Below are 17555 nucleotides of genomic sequence, written 5' to 3'. Positions count from 1 at the left end.
GATTCTGCTTGCTGGCTAGCTGGTGGGGTTTGGGGTTTTAGCAGTTTTCCCTTTATCGTGGGGCACCTCTCTCTCCCACCTCCATCCATCGTCCACAAAGATGGGCACTCCCCCAGGCCTCACCCCCGACCTGCCCCATCCCGTCCCTCACCAGGCCATACCAGACACAGGCTCCTTGTGGGCAGGCGAGGGGTGGGGGGAAGAGAGCATTGGGCTGAACTCTGGTCCCAGCTCCTCGCAGACTGGCTGTGTGATCCCCTCCAGTAGCTCCCTCCACCCCATTTCCTCCTCTGTACGGTACTGGAGTCTCAGACAATTCCAGCTCAGGGTTCCTGAGACCTGTGACTCTGGAGCCATCCTGCCTGGGTTAGAATCCCAGCTGTGGCCCTGAGCAAGTCGCCTTACCACTCTGAGCCTTAAGCTTCCTCATATACAGCGTGAGTGGGGGATGCTTGCTCCCTGGTGCGCTGGGAAAACGAGAAGCTTTGCAATGCAGGATGCCCTTGGACGCTCAGCTTTCTGTTTAGTCAAGCTGGGTTGACACAGGTACGTTTCGTCCAAGTGGCAGCAAGGTTGGGAGCAGCTTGGAGCAAAGAGTTGGCTGCCTCCTGTGTAGTTTGAGAAGTAGCTGGAGAGCTGAGCTGAGGAGGGAAGCGAGACCATTTGGGGGGATATGGCGGTACCTGGGCGCTTCCCATGGGACTGACCCATGGGGGGGCGCGCAGGAGGGTCAGGGATGTTCTGGCCCTGACGCGGAAGAGGTGGCCTGGGGCCTTGGAGGGGTCCCCCTGACGCCCGGCACCCCCGCGCAGTGCCGCTCTGGGCCGCGTGCCGCTGCGCTTCGTCCTGCACGCAGGGCGCGTGGCACGCCTGTGTCCTGGCCACCCCGAGCCGCGCTGGGCGCTGAACGTGAAGCGCGCTGTGCTGAGCCTCCTGCAGGGTCGCCCGGGCACCTGCAGCCCCCAGACCGTCGAGGAGGTGAGGTTGGAGCCTGGAGGGGGTGGGTGGTCGAGTGAGGGGGGAGCAGGGGGCTGACCGGGCCCCGCTCGCCCAGGTGGACATCCTGGGCAGGTGTCCCACCACGTACCAGCAACGCGGAACCAGGCTGCACAAGACCAAGGACCTGGCGCGATGCTCCCTGCGCAGGGTGCGCGCCTCTCTGCGCTCCCAGGCCCTGCCCGCCGCGGAGGTGAGTGCTGTGCCCGCGACCCTCCCATCCTCCCTGCCGTGCCGCCTTCTTTCCCCTCCTCCCTCCTTAGCCCCCCTCCCTTTTCTCTGCTCCCCTCCCCCCTCCATCTCTCAGCTCCTCTGCCCACCACCCTGCCCCCCTCCCGCTGCTTCTGTCCTTTCCCTTCCCCCACTTCTTCTCTCATCCTCCTCTCCCTCCACCCCTCACCCTACCCCCTCTTCCCCTCCCCTCCTCTTCCCCCTCTCCTCCTCTGGGGTCCGTAGCTCCCTGCAGGTGAAAGTGTTGTGTAAATAGTAAGCAACTGTGTAAGGATAAGGGATGATCACTGCTAACACGATTATACAAAGCCTCAGCATCTGGAGGCTGATGCAGGACTGCAGACTCTGGTGGTGTTACTCATTTTCCAGCTGAGGCTTTATCGTTCCTCTCCTTGGGGTTACTGCTTACTGCACGTTCTTGCTTTTCTTGGCCTTCCACCTCTCTCTATGGGGAGGGGGGTCCTGAAGCTCCAAGGTAGCCCCAAGTGGGCTCCCCCCAGCCTTGGCCCTTGCTGCCGGTTTCAGGGGCCCCAGGGGGGGGGGGGTCCCTCACTGCCAAGGCCTGGCCTGAGCCTCCGCCTCTTCCCCCCACGGTCCAGGAGGCCTTCCGCCTGACCTGCGTCCAGAGTTTCCAGGCCGGCGTGCTGGGGGAGGCGTCCTGCATGGAGCTGGACACTGTGGGGCCCCTCTCCAGGGAGGCGAGTGCGGTGCAGATGCGGACCCTTTCCTCGCTCACCCTGCTGTATGAGATGCCCCGGGACCCGGCTGTCGCAGGTGAATGAGGGTGGGCACAAGGACCCTTAGGTGAGCTTCACAGCCTCCTCTGGCCAGAGGGGCTCAAGCGAGCCTAGGCTCCATCCCTCTGTCCCTGTCTGGCCACTCTTGAACTGTTTCTTAAAGTGGCCATCGTCAGGAGAGTGAGCCTCTCTTTCTAGAAGTTTCTCTGGAAGTTTCTCTCGGCTCACATGGCCCAGGCTTGGTCTTGGCCTCCTCCCTGGGTGGTCCTCAGTGGAGATGGAATCTTCTGGTTCCCAGCTTTTGTGGGAGAATCCAACTTACATCTGATGACCCTTCAACCTGACCATTTTGTGGGCAAACTGACTCAGGTTTCCTGATTTTCTGGAAAGTTCCTGCCAACATGTAGCATCCCCTGGAGCTTGGGTCCCTTCTATGATTTCTCACAGAAAGAAACAAGCAAGGCATGCATCTGAGGAAAAGACTTGTTTGTTTTTGTTCTTGTTTTCCATGATGGAAAAATGGCTCTTTCCCTGAATAATGAAATAAGGGTAGTTAGTTCTTATTGCTGACAGTTTGGAAGGATTTACTGTGGGCCAGTATCTGTGCTGAGTGCTTTATGTGGATTATTTAATTTAATTCTCATCATGACCCCATTAGGAAGTTACTGTTATTATTAGTTGTATTTTTCATTTAAGGAAAATGTTTCCAAGAGGTAAAATGACTTGTTTGAAGTCACAGAGCTAATGAGAGACAGAGCTGGGACTTGGACTCCCGGCGTCTTTTCTGTAGCCCTGGTGGGTTGAATCATGTTTGCCTCGGAAGACAGACTCCCTGCCTGCACCACCCTGGGGAGAACCCAGCAGGTGGGGACTGAAGCCCTGGGTCTTCCCAGCATTCCCTCTGGCTCCGCGGAGCCCAGGCTGAGATTCCAGGCTGACCTGCTCCCTGAGCCCTCCCTCAGGCACAGACACTGGCAGTGCCTGGGACATCTAGTGTCAGGACCTGGTGGTTCCCCGTTGAGTGGAATGAGCTTTTCATACATATATTTTTTAAACAGCTGTAGTTGAGATGTAATTCACATACTGTGCAACTCATCCATTTAAAGTGAACAATTCAGGAAATTCCCTGGCGGTCCAGTGGTTACAACCCGGTGCTTTCACTGCTGGGGTCCTGGGTTTGATCCCTGGTTGGGGCACTAAGATCCCCCTAGCTGCGTGGCGTGGCCAGAAAAAGAAAAAAAAGTAAAGTGAACAATTCAGTGGCTTCTAGTAGAGTCAGAGTTGTGCATCCATCATCACAATCAACTTTACTACGTTTTCATCACCCCAAAAGAAACCTTGCACCCATTTGCTGTCACCTCCTGTTCCCCCAGCTCCTGGCAACCACGAATCTACTCTCTACATTAGTCCATTCTGGACATTTCATGTAAATAGAATCATATAGTATGTGACTTTTTTTTTTTTCTTTTTTTGGCCGCACTGTGCGGCATGCAGGATCTTAGTTCCCTGACCAGGGATCAAACCTGTGGCCCCTGCAGTGGAAGCGCCAAGTCTTAACCACTGCACCACCAGGGAACTTCCTAGTATGGGGCCTTTTATGACTGGCTTCTTTCACTTCCCATAATGTTTTCAAGGTTCATGCATGTTGTAGCATGTGTCACAACTTGATTTCTTTTTCTTGCTGAATAATCTTCCATTGTATGGATGAAGTTTTTATGTTTTCTCTGTCAATCCCAAGAGGGCTTTGGAGTCAGCTTATTTGGCCATCCCTTACTGATGGGTACATAGGCTGTTTCCCGTCTTTTGCTGTTAGCAGGAACACTGCCATGATTTTCCTTATTCATGTTCCCCTCACCTGTTGCCAGAAGCATGCTGAAGGAAGCATTGGCAGGGTGAGGGGGGGGGGGGCTCCCAGGGGTTCTTCTACTCACTCTGGCATTTCCCCCACGCGGTCATCCCTGGCCAGCACTTCCCATCTCAGATCCAGATGATGGAGACTTAACCCCAAGCAGCCTGTTGTACGAATGGGAGGAGACACCGTCCCAGGCTACGGTGGCCACGGTGGCTGCATCAGTGAGGAAGCTGTGCCTGGCTCAGACCACAAGCTTCGAGGTAAGTGGCTTCTCCAGCCACAGGCCAGAGTCTGCCTGGGGCCTGGTTCCCTGGGACGCCTTCCTCTTCCTACCAGATCCTTTACGGTCTACTTGCTCAGATGTTCAGTATCAGGACTGCTGTGTACTGTTGGGCAGGTTGTGCACTGCACAACTATGTCTGGTTGTGAAAGCAAAGAAGGGGAAGAAATCTAGCTGGTGTGTGCAAGCCTTGGCCTAGTGTAGGTTGGATATGAGCTTAGAGGAGGCCTTTTTCTCCTCTGTCTGTCTTTGGGCAAATGGTCCTTTTGGGCTCATGGACTAACCTTCTGGACCTGGCCTGTCCTAGAGATCTCTCAGGAAGTCTCCAGCCATACCCAAGCCTCAGCATTGAGGAGTTTCCACCAAGTCAAAAACACATGGCCCAGGCCTTCCCTGGAATTCCCAGCTGTTTAAAGTCAAGGGGTGGACATGACGTCAAGGTCTCATAGCTCAGAGAGGTTCAGAGGTCTCTGAGACATCTGGCTGGTTCCCTCCTTTGTGACTGATGACAGTGTTTCTGAGAGTACCAAGGCCATGCTGTGATGATGTGCCTTCTCCCTGCCTGTTTTGTCCTGAGACAGAGCCCTCCACCCGCCTGTAAGAGGAGAGCCCTGAAGAAGGCTTAACGCCCTCCCTGGGGAAAGAAAATGATGCGTCTGGGCTCCGTGTGGAGTCTGCCTTCCCACGTTGTCCTCCTGATAGGACCTTCCACATCACAGGAACAGTGTTCCCATTGGCAGGGCCCTGGTTTGCCCAGCCTGTGAACTCTTTGGTTTGTTCAGCAAGATGAGGGGCTGACTCTGTGCCCTTATGATGAATGAGACAGAAATAGTCCCGCTTTCCCAGAGCCTAAAATGCAGTGTGGGGGAGATGGATGGTAACCACTGCAGATGTACAAGGGTTTTAGCTGTTGATGAGCAGTGAGAGAGCAGAGCGGGGATGTGGCTGAGTGACTGCCTTAGGCCAGGGGTCTAGCAGGATACGTTGCAGTTGAGACCTGGGCTGGTCCCTTGAGAATCCAGGGGAGCAGTGCTCCAAAAAGAGGGTTTGGCCAGGGCCAAAGTCCTGAGTCTGAACCTCGTGGGCGTGTTTGGGGAGCAGGCAGCCCAGCCTGGCTGGAGCTCGATGGTGAGGACCAGTGGGGTCAGCTCCTGCAGGGCCTCGTGGTCAGGATGCCTTCCAGAACATTCTAGGCACATAGCAATCTTTGTTGTAACATCCCTGCCGTCCACAGCTCAGGGCTGGATGTCACCAGTGACATTCTGGAGACTTTCAGTGTGTCCTCTATTTCTGCCCATCTCAGTGTTGCTGATGACTTCAGCGTGAGAACCCTAGCCTTCCCTGGAAGGCATTAAAGATGCTGGGATTTTTCTGATTCAAGTCCCAGGGCCTGTGTGCCGAGGAGAGAAGCATGGGGTGTTTTTACTTTGACCCCACAACAGCCTGGGAGGGTTCAAAATATACTTGCTTGTTGATTTGGGATGCTGCAGATTTATAAATGCCTGTTTCACTGGCTGCTTTCATAGGACCGAGGACTTGGGGGCTGTCATGTGCCCAGCTGGACAGAAATAGGTCGTTCCAGGTGTGGACGGGGCTGGGTGCGGCGCCACTTCTAGGCATGGTGCCAGGTGTGCCAGGAACACCCCCTGCCCTCCGGAAGCTCGGCTTTCCGGGCAGCACTTGGGTAAGGGGCCTGTCAGATATAAGGATGCCCTGCCCAGACCCCAACCTTTGACGTTCTGGCCTGGCAGGTCTGGGCTGGGAACCAGGCATCTGGGTGCAAAGCTTTGTGTTTCTCGGTGTTGCTCACGTGAAGTCAGCGGAGAAGGATGTTGTGAGGCCAGTGCCCGTCCAGCCACAGCCTCAGATCCAGGAGTGCCTTTACTGCCGGAAATGTCTCCATCCGGAATTCTCAGCACCAGAGGCCCTCACGGACGCCTCTGGCTGCGTGAGGCGAAGCATTTAGTTCAGAAGAGAACAGGGCTGGGGGCATCCAGACTGGGGTTAGTCCCCCTCGGTCCCTGGGGGGCTGGGCTGAGATGGCTCAGACCCTTGTGTCCTGCTCAGATGCAGGAAGCAGAGCCAGGTCCCACTGCGCCTGGGACCATGGGCCCCAGGGGGCTGGGGAGACAAGTAGAGCAGGGAAGAGGGGTGAAGGGGGCAGGTGGGGGAGGCATGGGATGCAGTTTTAAATGATGGATGCCCGGGAAGGCCTCACTGGGGAGGTGATGTTGAGTAAGGACCAGAAGGAGGTGAGGAGTGAGTGGGGTGGATAGGGGTTTGGGGGGGGGACCGCCAGAGTGGGGGGGCCCAGCATGTGCTCCAGGGCAGGAGCTGCACGGTGAGCGAGTTTCAGCACCAGTTTGAGTGGCAAGGAGGCCTTGTGACTGGAGCAGAGTGGGAGGGTGAGAGGAGACAGGGTCGCCTCCTTAGGGGAGCACACAGATTGCTTTTTTTTTTTTTTGCCTCACCGTGCAGTATGCGGGATGTTAGTTCCCTGACCAGGGACTGAACCCACTCCCCCTGCAGTGGAAGCGCAGAGTCTTAACTACTGGACCGCCAGGGAATTCCCCAGAGTGCTTTTACTCAGGGTAAATGAGGAGCCTTGCAGGGTGTTGTGATCTGATGTACATTTCAATGCTCACATTCCGGCTGAGGGTGGAGAATAGACTGAGGGCCAGTGGGATGCCGGGAGACAGGTTAAGAGGTTGTTACAGTAACACAGGTAGGAGATGAAGGAGGCTTGGTCTGGGGTGATAGTGGGGGGGTTGGGGAGAAGAATCAGATTCAGATATACGTGGAAAAAAATATATCTAAGAATATATTGAATATGTATAAAATATATTGAATATGTCATCAATAACTATAGACTAGTATATATGCACATACTGAATGCATATTGAACACTCACACATGTACACACACATTGTACATTTTGCGTGTGTATAGCAGAGACACGTGTGCAGCTGGCTGTTTACTGTTTCAGGGACCGGGAGGGAGCCAAGGCCCATGCTCATTGTTCTCTGGAATCCTTGATCTCGTGGGCCTCGCGGGAGTCAGAGAGCAGCCCCAAGGAGAGGGCCCTCAGCCCTGCGAGGTGGGGTCCGAGCCCACCAGCTAGTGGGTGACAGAGCCGGCTGTTAGTCCAGGCAGCCCGGCCCACAGCGGGGATTCTCACCCGGGCACTCCTGAGCCCTTGGGCCGCCTTGTTCACTGTCAGATGTGCAGCAGCATTCCTGACTGTTACCCACTAGGTGCCAGCATCACCCGCGTCCCAGTCATGATGACCCAAAGTGTCTCCAGAGGTTGCCAGCGTGCCCTGGGGAGCACGGTCACCCCCACTGAGAACCGCTGCTCTACATCCTGTGTTCTAACCTGCCTCCTCCCGTCTGGCCCCCTGACTGGGCATTTCCCCTGGCAGAGGTGGCTCGGGGCCGGGCGTGCTGTGGGCCTCTGTCTCCCCTCCTGGAGACTGGCAGTGCCGGCCCCAGAGGGTGCAGGGCGGCTGTCCTGTATTTATACTGCTAACAAGGAAGCAAATTGTTCCCACTAGGGAGGTCCCCTGGGCTGGGGGTGAATTACCCAAGGACCTTGTTCCTGAAAATGGCCTTTCAGGGATGCCTTGGTGCACATCAAGCAGTGCCTTGGCCTCCCCGGGAGGGCTGAGGGCCCGCCAGTTACCGGGGGGACCGACCCCGTGGGCTTCAGCTGGGAATGCCTTTGCCCCTCCCTATTGCTAGTGGGCAGGAGACAAGATTGGTTTTTCAGTCTGGAAACAAAACCAGGACTCAGGACTCAATAGAGAGCAAATTCCCCAGCCTGACCCTCTGCAGAGAGGCCCCCGAGTTTCCACGTGGGGGGCAGTGGGCTGGGATGGCCAAGAGCCTGATGGAGTGAAGGAGAGGATGGGGAGAGAAGCAAGGCAGGTTGGGCCCCACCCCCTCCCAGGGCTGCCAGGGAGGACGCCTGGGGAGGGCACAGCTCCTGACCACCATCCGGGTTGCTCGTAATAGGACACCCAAGTCACAGATATTGATTCAGCACCGACTGTGTACGGCGAAGTGTGGATGGCGGTGTGCGAGGCTGGCTTGTACCGATTTGCCAGAGCCAATGGTTAGATTCCAGAAATCCTGCAGCCTGGTTGTTAAACGGACATTACTAAAGACTAAGTTATACCGACTTACAGTGAAAATGAATCATATTCGAAACAAAGGTAATGAATACTCAAAATCATCACTACCTAGTTATTTTACTACATTTTTATCTTTGCACTGGAGGTTATTTGCATCCACTGCAGGGTGGAACTATGATGCAGTGTTGTGCTTCTGTACAGTGATTCCCACGTCTGCGTTCAGTGGTGGCACACGGGCCGCCGGCGATGGGCTGCAGTGTTCACACCTCGGAAACTGGCAAACAGGGCTGGCTTTTTTTTTTTTTCCCATGGCCTTGAGTGTAGGACCCTGGTTAAGAGTGTGGGTTCAAGTCTCGCTCTGCCACTTAGTAGCTCTGTGTCCACTGGCACCTGACTTCAATGCTCTCTGTTAAGTGAGGATAATGACGGCCCCTCACAAGGTCAAGGTCAAATGGAATGGCGCCTGTAAAGTGCCTAGAACAGCACCTGGCACACAGCTGAGGCTCCAAACAAAGTAACCATTGTTGTTGTCATCGTTTGCATAGATGTTGTTAGTGGCGATGGTGGGGACGGGCTTCTCACCCAGGAGGCAGGAATGGCATCTTCCTTCCTCCACCCGCAAGCCTTCCAGGACGAGCTGCTGCAGCCCCCTCCTGCCGCGTCCGGCTCTGGAGAGCTGGTCCTGAAGCCAACGCTTGCAGCCTGAGGCCTCCCGGAGCAGGAGGCATGCTCCGGAGCGGATGCCCGGCCAGGCCCGGCGGCTGCACACGTGCTGGAGGTCTTAGAAGCACATGTGTTCCGAGTCTAGGGAATCACACATGATGCCCGGGCAAGGCAGCCACCAGCTGGAGGGAAATGCACCCGAGCCTTTCCGGAAGGCAGCAGGGTTCCTGGGGTAGCTGCCCCAAACTAGGCCGACGCCAGTCAGGGCCACTCTAAAGGTGGTGGTCGGCCCCAACAGGGGGCTGCTTGTGTGTCCTGCATGAGGAAGTAAAGGCAGCACCAAGGGTCCCCACCGGCTCCACCAGCAGAAGGCACACGACGGGGGTGCTGCCCAGACCCCGGGGGCAGACGTGCTGGTGAGCGGGGAGGGGAGGGTGGGCTAAGCTGGCCTGTGAGAGGCCTGTTTCGCGTTTGCGTCTTGCTGAGGTCAAGCTCTGTGCGCGGGGACTCAGTCCCAGCTGCTCAGAGCAGAGGAGGCCTGAGGTGAGGCAAACCCGTGCCAGCAATAGTGGACCCCTGGCTGGGTGGGGTGAGGGCTCATTCTTGGCCTTGGCCAAGCGCAGCAGGAAGCCAGGACCTCGGCACTCTTTCTGTGGCTTTGGGTTCGGGCCGAGGCAACGAATCTGAGACTGAAGAGGCACCGGGGAGGGAAGGCAGGATGTGGGGTCGGCATCCCAAACCAAGCATCTCCTGAAACCCGAGAGGTGCGGGCTCTGAATAGAGTCCTTTATTTCCTTGAGTTTTTGGAGACTTGGTGACTGTGCTGGTCAGACCTGCAGACAAGGGGCAAAAACTGCAAACCCCTGTTGATTAGCCATCACTGCTCATAACTCTGAAAAACGCTCACATATTTTTTTCATTAAAAATATCAGAAAAGATGGCTATCTCACTAACTTTGTGAAATATGCTGACTCATTATAATAACTAGATTATAATCGTAGTGAACGTGTATTGAGCTTTTATTAGAGCATAAAGCCCACAAATGCAGATGCCATGTCTCTTTTTCACCCGCACATCCCTGGCCCCTGAAGCATGCCTGGCATGTAGTAGGTGCCCAATAAATGCTTGTTAAATTAAAGAAAAAAAAATGGGCCAGCCTGTGTGCCAGGAGCTGGGATTCAGTGGAAGGAAGCCCAGACGAGCAGCCTCGTCTCTTTGGGTCTGTGACACCGTAGGCAGGAGATACTAGTGTTCCCAGCCATGTCTGGAGGCAAGGAGATGGATGGAGGTGACCTTTGCGGTTGGGGCCTCTCACACTTTCCCCTCTGATTTCCAGGCCGCAGAGCTCTTCCTGACGCTGGTGTCTGAGCTCCGGGGCCTCTCTGCGGATGAGCTCATGGAACTCTGGGAACATTCTTTTTTCAAATGCCGAGACAACTGGTAAGGGCCTCTCCCCGAGTCGGGGGCTGAGCCAGAGGCTGCCTGGGGGTCCTGGTGGGCTGGGTAGTCTTGATGCTGTCCTAGGTCCCCACTGAGAGATGGATGGTGACATTTCAGCTCATCCCTGTGATACTGACTTGTCGTCCTTCAGTCTGGGGACGTCTGCCAAGAAGGCGATTAAGAGGGGAGCTTGGAGGATTCCCACGGGGGCTTGGAGGCTGCAGGGCCTGGCCGGATAAAGACAGGCATTGTTCCCTCCCCACACAGGGACCCTCTTGCTGAGAGCTGGAATTAGCATTCCAATGTGCCTTGGGTACCCTTCTCCTGGGAGTGGAGGGGTGCTGGGCAGGGCTGGGGTCCCAGCCTCAGAACCTGCTGATGTGAGGCCAGCAAGGGGTGTAGAGAGACCCCCAAGTGTGGAGGGGACCCTCTGAGGACCTAACTCCATCGGCTGAGGGCTGTGCAGGGGAAAGCTTGCAGCTCCTTCCCCGAGTCCAGACGTTCACTGGGCCCCTGAGATCCAGATTTCAGGCTTGTGAGCTTTTCAAAGGCTCTCAAAAAGATTTTGAGACCTGAAAAAATATTATCGACTTGGAACTGTGAAAGACCCCCATCCCCAAATCAACATTACCAAACGTCTAATTGAATGACCACCAAACTTAGTAGCTAATAATGCACAGATACCTTCCAAGCGTTTTATCTCTATTCACTCTTTTAATCCTCACAATGACCCCATGTGGTAGGTGGTTTTATTATTCCTATGTTACAGCTGCGGAAGGAAACCAAGGCACAGAGCAGTTAGGAAACTTGCCCAAGGTTACACAGCAGAGTCGGGATTTTTGACCCAGGTGGTCTGTGCTGCTCCATCGAATTCTTATGGGCTTAAAGATAAATGATATTTGACTTGGACACATTTTAATTATCTTTGGTGTAGGAAGGGGCCCCTGAGTCTTCTTGTGGAGCTGCCTGTTCCCCCCGTGACTCACCCTACTTGTCACTCGGGATTTTCCCACAAGCCCCTGTCTCTCACTTGTCTACCTAGATGTCGGGAATCAGGGAGAGGGGAGACCCTCCCCAACTCTAGAAGTTTCCAAGAGGACTGACACTCTTGAGAGATTTTTCTTGCCCTCACCTCCTCCTCCATTTCTGCCCAGAGGCTGGTTTTCCAAGGCCCAAATCTATAAGGAAAAGAGAAGAAACACAAGGGCAAGAGATGGGAAGGACAGGTGGGACATTCCTCAGATGAAGTGGCCTGTGTTCCTGAGGGCTCACGCTCATCTTGGGGCTGGTCTGGTCATCAGCATTCCCATTTTATAGATGAGCAAATTGAGGCCAGAGACTATTTATGGGCAGATGGTGTGTGTGGAGCGGGGCAGTGGGGGTGCCTGGTCCTTTGTGGCCATGGATGCCACTCATCAGGGTTGATGGGGTGGGGTTCCCAATCTACCCCACCCTCCCTCCATGTGCCCTGCTGCCTCGTGTGACCCCAGCTCTGGGAACCTCCCGTTTCTACTGTGACCTATGCACCCACCCCCGTTCAGTCATCATTTTCCTGTTTAGACCCATCATTGTGCAAAGGTTGGAAACCTTTCCGGAACTTCTCAACCTTTCCGTAATCTTAAAAAAAAAAAAAAAAAAAAAAAAAAGGGAAAAGATCCTGATGTTGGGCTGAGAACATGAGAGGTTTAATGGGAGGCAACCTGCTTATTGTTGATTCCTGTTCTATGCAAGGGGTTCTCACCCTACGTGGTGACCATGGTCGGTTTCTGGAGAGCAGTGGGCAGGGACTCATGTCGCCCCAAACCGCTGTGTCTCCAGTGTGGGCAGAACTGCAAGGCTTTAGACTGGGCTGCTGGTGTCTCTGTGGCCCTAAGAGCACAGGCCCCGGCCAGGCTGCCTGGCTCCCAGGCCCGGCTCGGCCCCTTCCCGGGGGTGTGAGCGTGGACAGGTCCGTGCTGCACCTCTCCGAGCCTCTGATCGCTCCCGGATGACCTGAGGCTTCACAAGAGATGTCCTGGAAGGCTCCTGGGGTGGCTGGGTCGCCATCGTGACGTTCCCTGGGTCTCTCTCCATCTCAGGCAACCGCTGGTGGATGCCCTGCCCTCCTGTGGCACCAAGCCCTGCGTGAGCCTCATGGCGGAGCTCATTGTGTCCGGGGAGTTGGAGGCAGATGAGACAGAGGCGTGGCTCTGGTCGCTGGCCTTTGTCCCGCAGCCCACAGATGCCATGGTCCACGCGCTGCTGGTGAGCCTCTGCATACCACCCCGCCCCGTGTCATCCCTCCCCTGCTCCACTGCTGATTGGATGCAGTGGGGAGGGGTGGGGGACCTGCTGTCCTCCAGGCTTTGTGCCAGTGCCTCGTGGGACCAGTGGAGGCAGGTCAGAGAAATCCGGGTTTGAGTCTCAGCAGTGTCCCTCCCAGCTGTGTGATCCTAGGCGAGTGACTTGACCTCTCTGAGCTTGTTTTCCAATCTGTAGATGGGGATGGAGCAGTACTTCCCTCTTGGGCTCATGGTGAGAAATGAGATGCTGAATGTGAAGCAATTCTCCTGATGCCTGGCACAGAGTCCAAGCGCTTTAAATTAGAGCTGCTATTATTCCTGTAATCAAGCATATTTAATGAATCTTGAGATTAAGAAAGCATGTGAAACTAGGCCAATGATTTCTGACAACACAAGGAGGTCTTATTTAACCCCCACCATGCCTCTTTGAAGTAGGTGCTTTTATTACTCCCATTTTACAGATGAGGAAACTGAGGCCCAAGGAGGCTGGGTAGCTGGGTGATGCAGCTGCTGTGCCTTTCCCTTGGACCATGGGGGGTGTCCTCACTCAGCTGGTGGTGGGGTCACTTGTCAGTCCTCACCCTGCTGTCCCAGACTGGTAGTGGGCCAGGATTCAGAGGTCACCAGTGGGGAGTGGAAGGGGTGATGGGCCAGCCAGGGTCCCTGGACCCCTGTGCTGGCTGATGAGGGGGTCTCCAGCAGGATCTTTCGGTCCCTCATGCTGGAGGGGCTCTGGCCACTCTCCAGTTGGAGTGTAGGGAGCATTCACCCCTGGCCTGACCCCTGACCCACAACTCCAGAGTTTGCAGTGGGGCTGTTCCAGGCTGTGTAGTTGGCTTCATTCATTAGGGGATCGGGCACTGACTTGGAGCCAGGCGAGGGCCGGGCCCCAAGGGGCATCGCCCATAGCTCATGGCCTAGCAGGTGACACTCTGGCCACAGGGACATCAGCGCCATCCAGGGCCTGCGGGGGCTCAGCCAGTGCTGGGCAGGGTCGGGCTCCCTATTCCTTCTTTGTTTGTTCGGCATGAATGCAGTGGCCAAAAGCACAGACTCTGGTGCTTGATTCCCCTGCTTCAGAACCCAACCCTGTCCCTACCAGCACGACCTCGGGCAAGATGCTTCACTGTCCTGTGCCTCGGGTGCCCATCTGTGCGGTGGGGGTAACTCGTAGGGTGATGGTGCAGACTAATAGTTGTTATGACGTGGGCTAAGTGTATGTACGCACTGGTGTCGCTGCTGTGACCACTTGCCAGGGACACGCCGTGAGCAGAGCAGGCGGGTCCCTCGGCCCTCTCGGAGCCCAGGATCTTCTCTCACCTGCGTCTCGTAGGTTCTCATCCTGCTAGACCAGAGCTTGCACCTCTCTGGACTGTATTTGCTTGTTCTCTCATCGTGTCACAAGGACGCACATGTGCTGGGGATGCAGGCTTGCTTTGTGCAGCCTGAACGGGGAGGATGGGAGGGAGAGGGGAGTAAGAAAAAGAGGGAGGGGGAGGAGGAGGAGGAGGGAGGGGGAGGGAGGAAGGCAAGAGATGATTTTAATACACTTTTTATTTTAGGATAATTTTAGATTTACAGAAAAGTTGCAAAGATAGTACAGAGAGTTCCTTTACACCCCTCCCCACTTCCCCCATTATTAACATCGTACATCACCAGAAAGTGTTTGCCACAACTAAGAAACTGACCTTGCTATCTTACTGCTAACCACCTCCAGCTGTTCAGATCCTACTGCTTTTTCCACTAATGTCCTCTGTCTGTTCCAGGGTCCCGCCCAGGGTCCCACGTTGCAGTTGGGGGGGGGGTGTTTTTACATTTTAAACTATACATTCAGGAGACTGCACTGCTCTTAAGTATCTAGTTTGATGTTTTCACATCCGTGTTCACCTGTGTAACCACCCCTGGACAAGATATAGGACATTTCCAGCTCCCAGTCGGTGACCCCAAAGGTCATGGTGATTCTGACTTTTCTGACCATAGCTAGGTTTTGCTTGCTTTTGACATTCACACCTGTGGGCTCGTGTGCATCTGGAGCTTGGCTTCTTTCTCCCACGTTCTCTGTGAGATTCTGTCCATGCCACGTGTGCATGCACACATGCGTGTCGGGACTTTGTTCTGTTGCTGGGCTGTATTAATGGTGTCTTTTGATGAGCAGAAGTTCTTCATTTTGGTGAAGTCCAGCTGATCAGTCTTTTCCAGCTAGTGCTTCACCTCCCCAAGCTCATGGTGCTTCCTATGTTTTTTTTTTTTCCTACCAGCTTAATCGCTTGGCCTTTTGGGGAGGGCTGGTTTGGATATGAGGAACTGGGTTTGGGACAAGATGAATGGGTGTTAAAGTCACATTGGAAAAGTGGTCATAGGCTTAGGGATAATTTTATCTTTCCATCTTTAAAAATTAAAAAAAAGAAAAAGTTGAATATTTTAAGCAGACTTTTAATTGAATTATTTTTTAAAAATACTGTTTTATTTATTATTTATTTATTTATTTTGGCTGCATTGGGTCTTAGTTGTGACATGCGAACTCTTAGTTGCTGCATGAATGTGGGATCTAGTTCCCCGACCAGGGATCAAACCCGGGCCCCCTGCATTGGGAGTGCGGAGTCTTACCCCCTGGATCATCAAGGAAGTCCCGAACCAAACCTTTTTAAGTCAGAGATTTTGGCATTAAGATCTGGTGTTCTGACTCTTGTGAAATTGAGGGAGGCTGGCAATTCTGGACAGACCCCCAGGGCAGCCATCAAACGAGCAGGGTCATTACTGTCTGGACCCTCTTGGAGCCCAGGCCTGACACTGGCCCAGCTGTCCTGGCCCTGTAGCTCCCAGCAAACCAAGTGGCTCCAGCTGTCCTGCCCTCCCCACAGGGCCCTCCCAGGCTTCTGGCTCCATCTTTGGCCCTGGGAGGGCCCAAGTCTGCCCTGCCTTCCCGCTGGCAGCCTTCCTGGGGCAGAGTGGGCAGAGGTGAAGGCCTCTGGCAGGCAGGAACCCTCATCCCGCGGGTCTGAGTGGCTTCTCTCCATCTTTTCATAACCCCTGCATCCCAGCCAAGCCCTGCTTTCCCTCCTCTGTGTTAAGAAAACAGAGTGTTTGTTTTCATTTGCCAAATCTGGAATAACATTGAACATACTTTTCCAAGCCACAGGTCCCCATTCCTTCCACAAAGGAAACACACACACACCCAAGACTCACATACGTATACCCTGAAGATGGTTACATGGGAACATATGGGGACACACATCCACAGGAGGACACATATCCACACGTACCCACATATTGAGACATACACACCAAGACTCACACACGTGTACCTGGACATGCAGATGTACTCACACAGACATGCCATACATGTACACACACACACACACCAGGACACTCACACACAGGGACAAGTAGGGACATCCACCCACACCTGGACACCCCCCCTGCCCCCGGATCAACTGGGACAAGTGTGCATTCACACACTGGGACTTGCATGTGTACATATGGGGACACACCCACATCAGTACATGTGCACACACACATCAGGGCACACTCGAATGAGTGCACACACACGCATTGGGACACGTGCCCTGGGATATGCATGTACACTGAGACACGTGCACACCTACCCAGGAATGCACACACCCACAAACACTGAGATTCTAAAACACACACACACTGAGATGCACACACACAGATACCCTTGTATGGACACACAGACCTGGTTAAGACCATGAACCCAAGGGAAGAACAGCTGGTGCAGAGGCTGTATTTTCCCCAGGCTGCCCGGTGGTCCCTGCTCTGGGCTGTAGGAATAATAGAGGCCACTGCCTGATGCCCAGTGCCCGGGTCTGGTTTTCACAAATGAACCCAGAATATGTATTTTGAGAAACAGTGAGTGTAGGGGGAACGCCCAGCCTGGGAACCAGACCCTACAGGGTCAAGTTTGGCTCTACCACTTTTTGGCTGGGTGACCTTAGGCAAGTTACTTAACCTCTCTGTGTCTCAGGCTCTAAGCAGGTGACATGTGTGCCCTGTTAACAGCAGAGCCTGGCACATAGGGAGTGCTGTGTGTTTATTAAATAAAATACGTCTTTCTTGTTTTTCCTCCGAGAGGCCTAGAACCAGCGCTCCCCTCTTCTGAGCCCCCCGCCCCCCCACTTTTGTCTTCCTCTCAGCTGAAAGCTTCAGTGCCCCGGGGTAAGGGTGGTTGAGCGTCTGGGGGAGCTCTGCTGAGCAGCTGGAATGACCCTCCTCCGACTCAGCCTGGCTGAGTCCCTGCCACTGCGAGGCCCCGGAAGAAAGGGGCCTGTCTGAGCTGGGTGGATTGGGCAGTCTGACCCCCAAAGGAGGGCTGGGTCTCCTCCTGCTCCTCAGGGAACCAGACCGAAGGACCCCAGCATGTGCCGTGGGAGAGTCTTGATTTTCAGGTAGTTTTCGAGCTGGTTGATAAACATAGCCATTATTAAAAATTAAATGATCTAAGCTTGCAGTTAGAGAAATCATATTAAAATAAAGGTGCGAGATGGATAATTTATTTATTATTTATATTTGGTTGCATTGGGTCTCTGTTGCGGTGAGCGGGCCTCCGATCGCAGTGGCTTCTCTCGTTGTGGAGCAGGGGCTGTAGGCGGGCGGGCTTGAGTAGTTGTGGCGCGTGGGCTCAGCAGTTGTGGCTCGCAGGCTCTAGAGCGCAGGCTCAGCAGCTGTGGCACACGGGCCTAGCTGCTCCGCAGCATGTGGTATCTTCCCAGACCAGAGCTTGAACCCGTGTCCCCTGCATTGGTAGGTGGGCTCTTAACCACTGCACCACAAGGGAAGCCCCGAGAGATGGATAATTTCTAACACTCTTACTATGCGGTCCCGTGTCCACACCCTCAGGCTTATTTGCATTGCTTGTGTCGTGTGTGGACCAGTCACAGGAGGTGTGCCTGCTGCTGACTCCCCATCTCTCCCCAGATCCCTC

The 17555-nt window shown here is 54.5% G+C and overlaps 1 protein-coding gene across 3 annotated transcripts in view; it reads left to right on the top strand.

Moving 5' to 3' along the window:
• The window catches only part of LOC132348415 (uncharacterized), a 175803-nt gene that overhangs the window by 32136 nt on the left and 126112 nt on the right, over nt 1-17555 (top strand). For all 3 annotated transcript variants that reach the window (XM_059895845.1, XM_059895843.1, XM_059895846.1), the window contains exons 5-10: nt 813-978; nt 1055-1189; nt 1827-2001; nt 3931-4076; nt 10228-10331; nt 12410-12575. In XM_059895845.1, the coding sequence (XP_059751828.1) occupies nt 813-978; nt 1055-1189; nt 1827-2001; nt 3931-4076; nt 10228-10331; nt 12410-12575 (892 nt within the window). The remainder of the gene's footprint in view (nt 1-812; nt 979-1054; nt 1190-1826; nt 2002-3930; nt 4077-10227; nt 10332-12409; nt 12576-17555) is intronic.

The sequence above is a fragment of the Balaenoptera ricei genome, chromosome 15 (genome assembly GCF_028023285.1).
Source record: "Balaenoptera ricei isolate mBalRic1 chromosome 15, mBalRic1.hap2, whole genome shotgun sequence".
NCBI lineage: Eukaryota > Metazoa > Chordata > Mammalia > Artiodactyla > Balaenopteridae > Balaenoptera > Balaenoptera ricei.
Note: the sequence above shows the minus strand (reverse complement) of the source record. Positions and strands in the feature narration are given on the sequence as shown.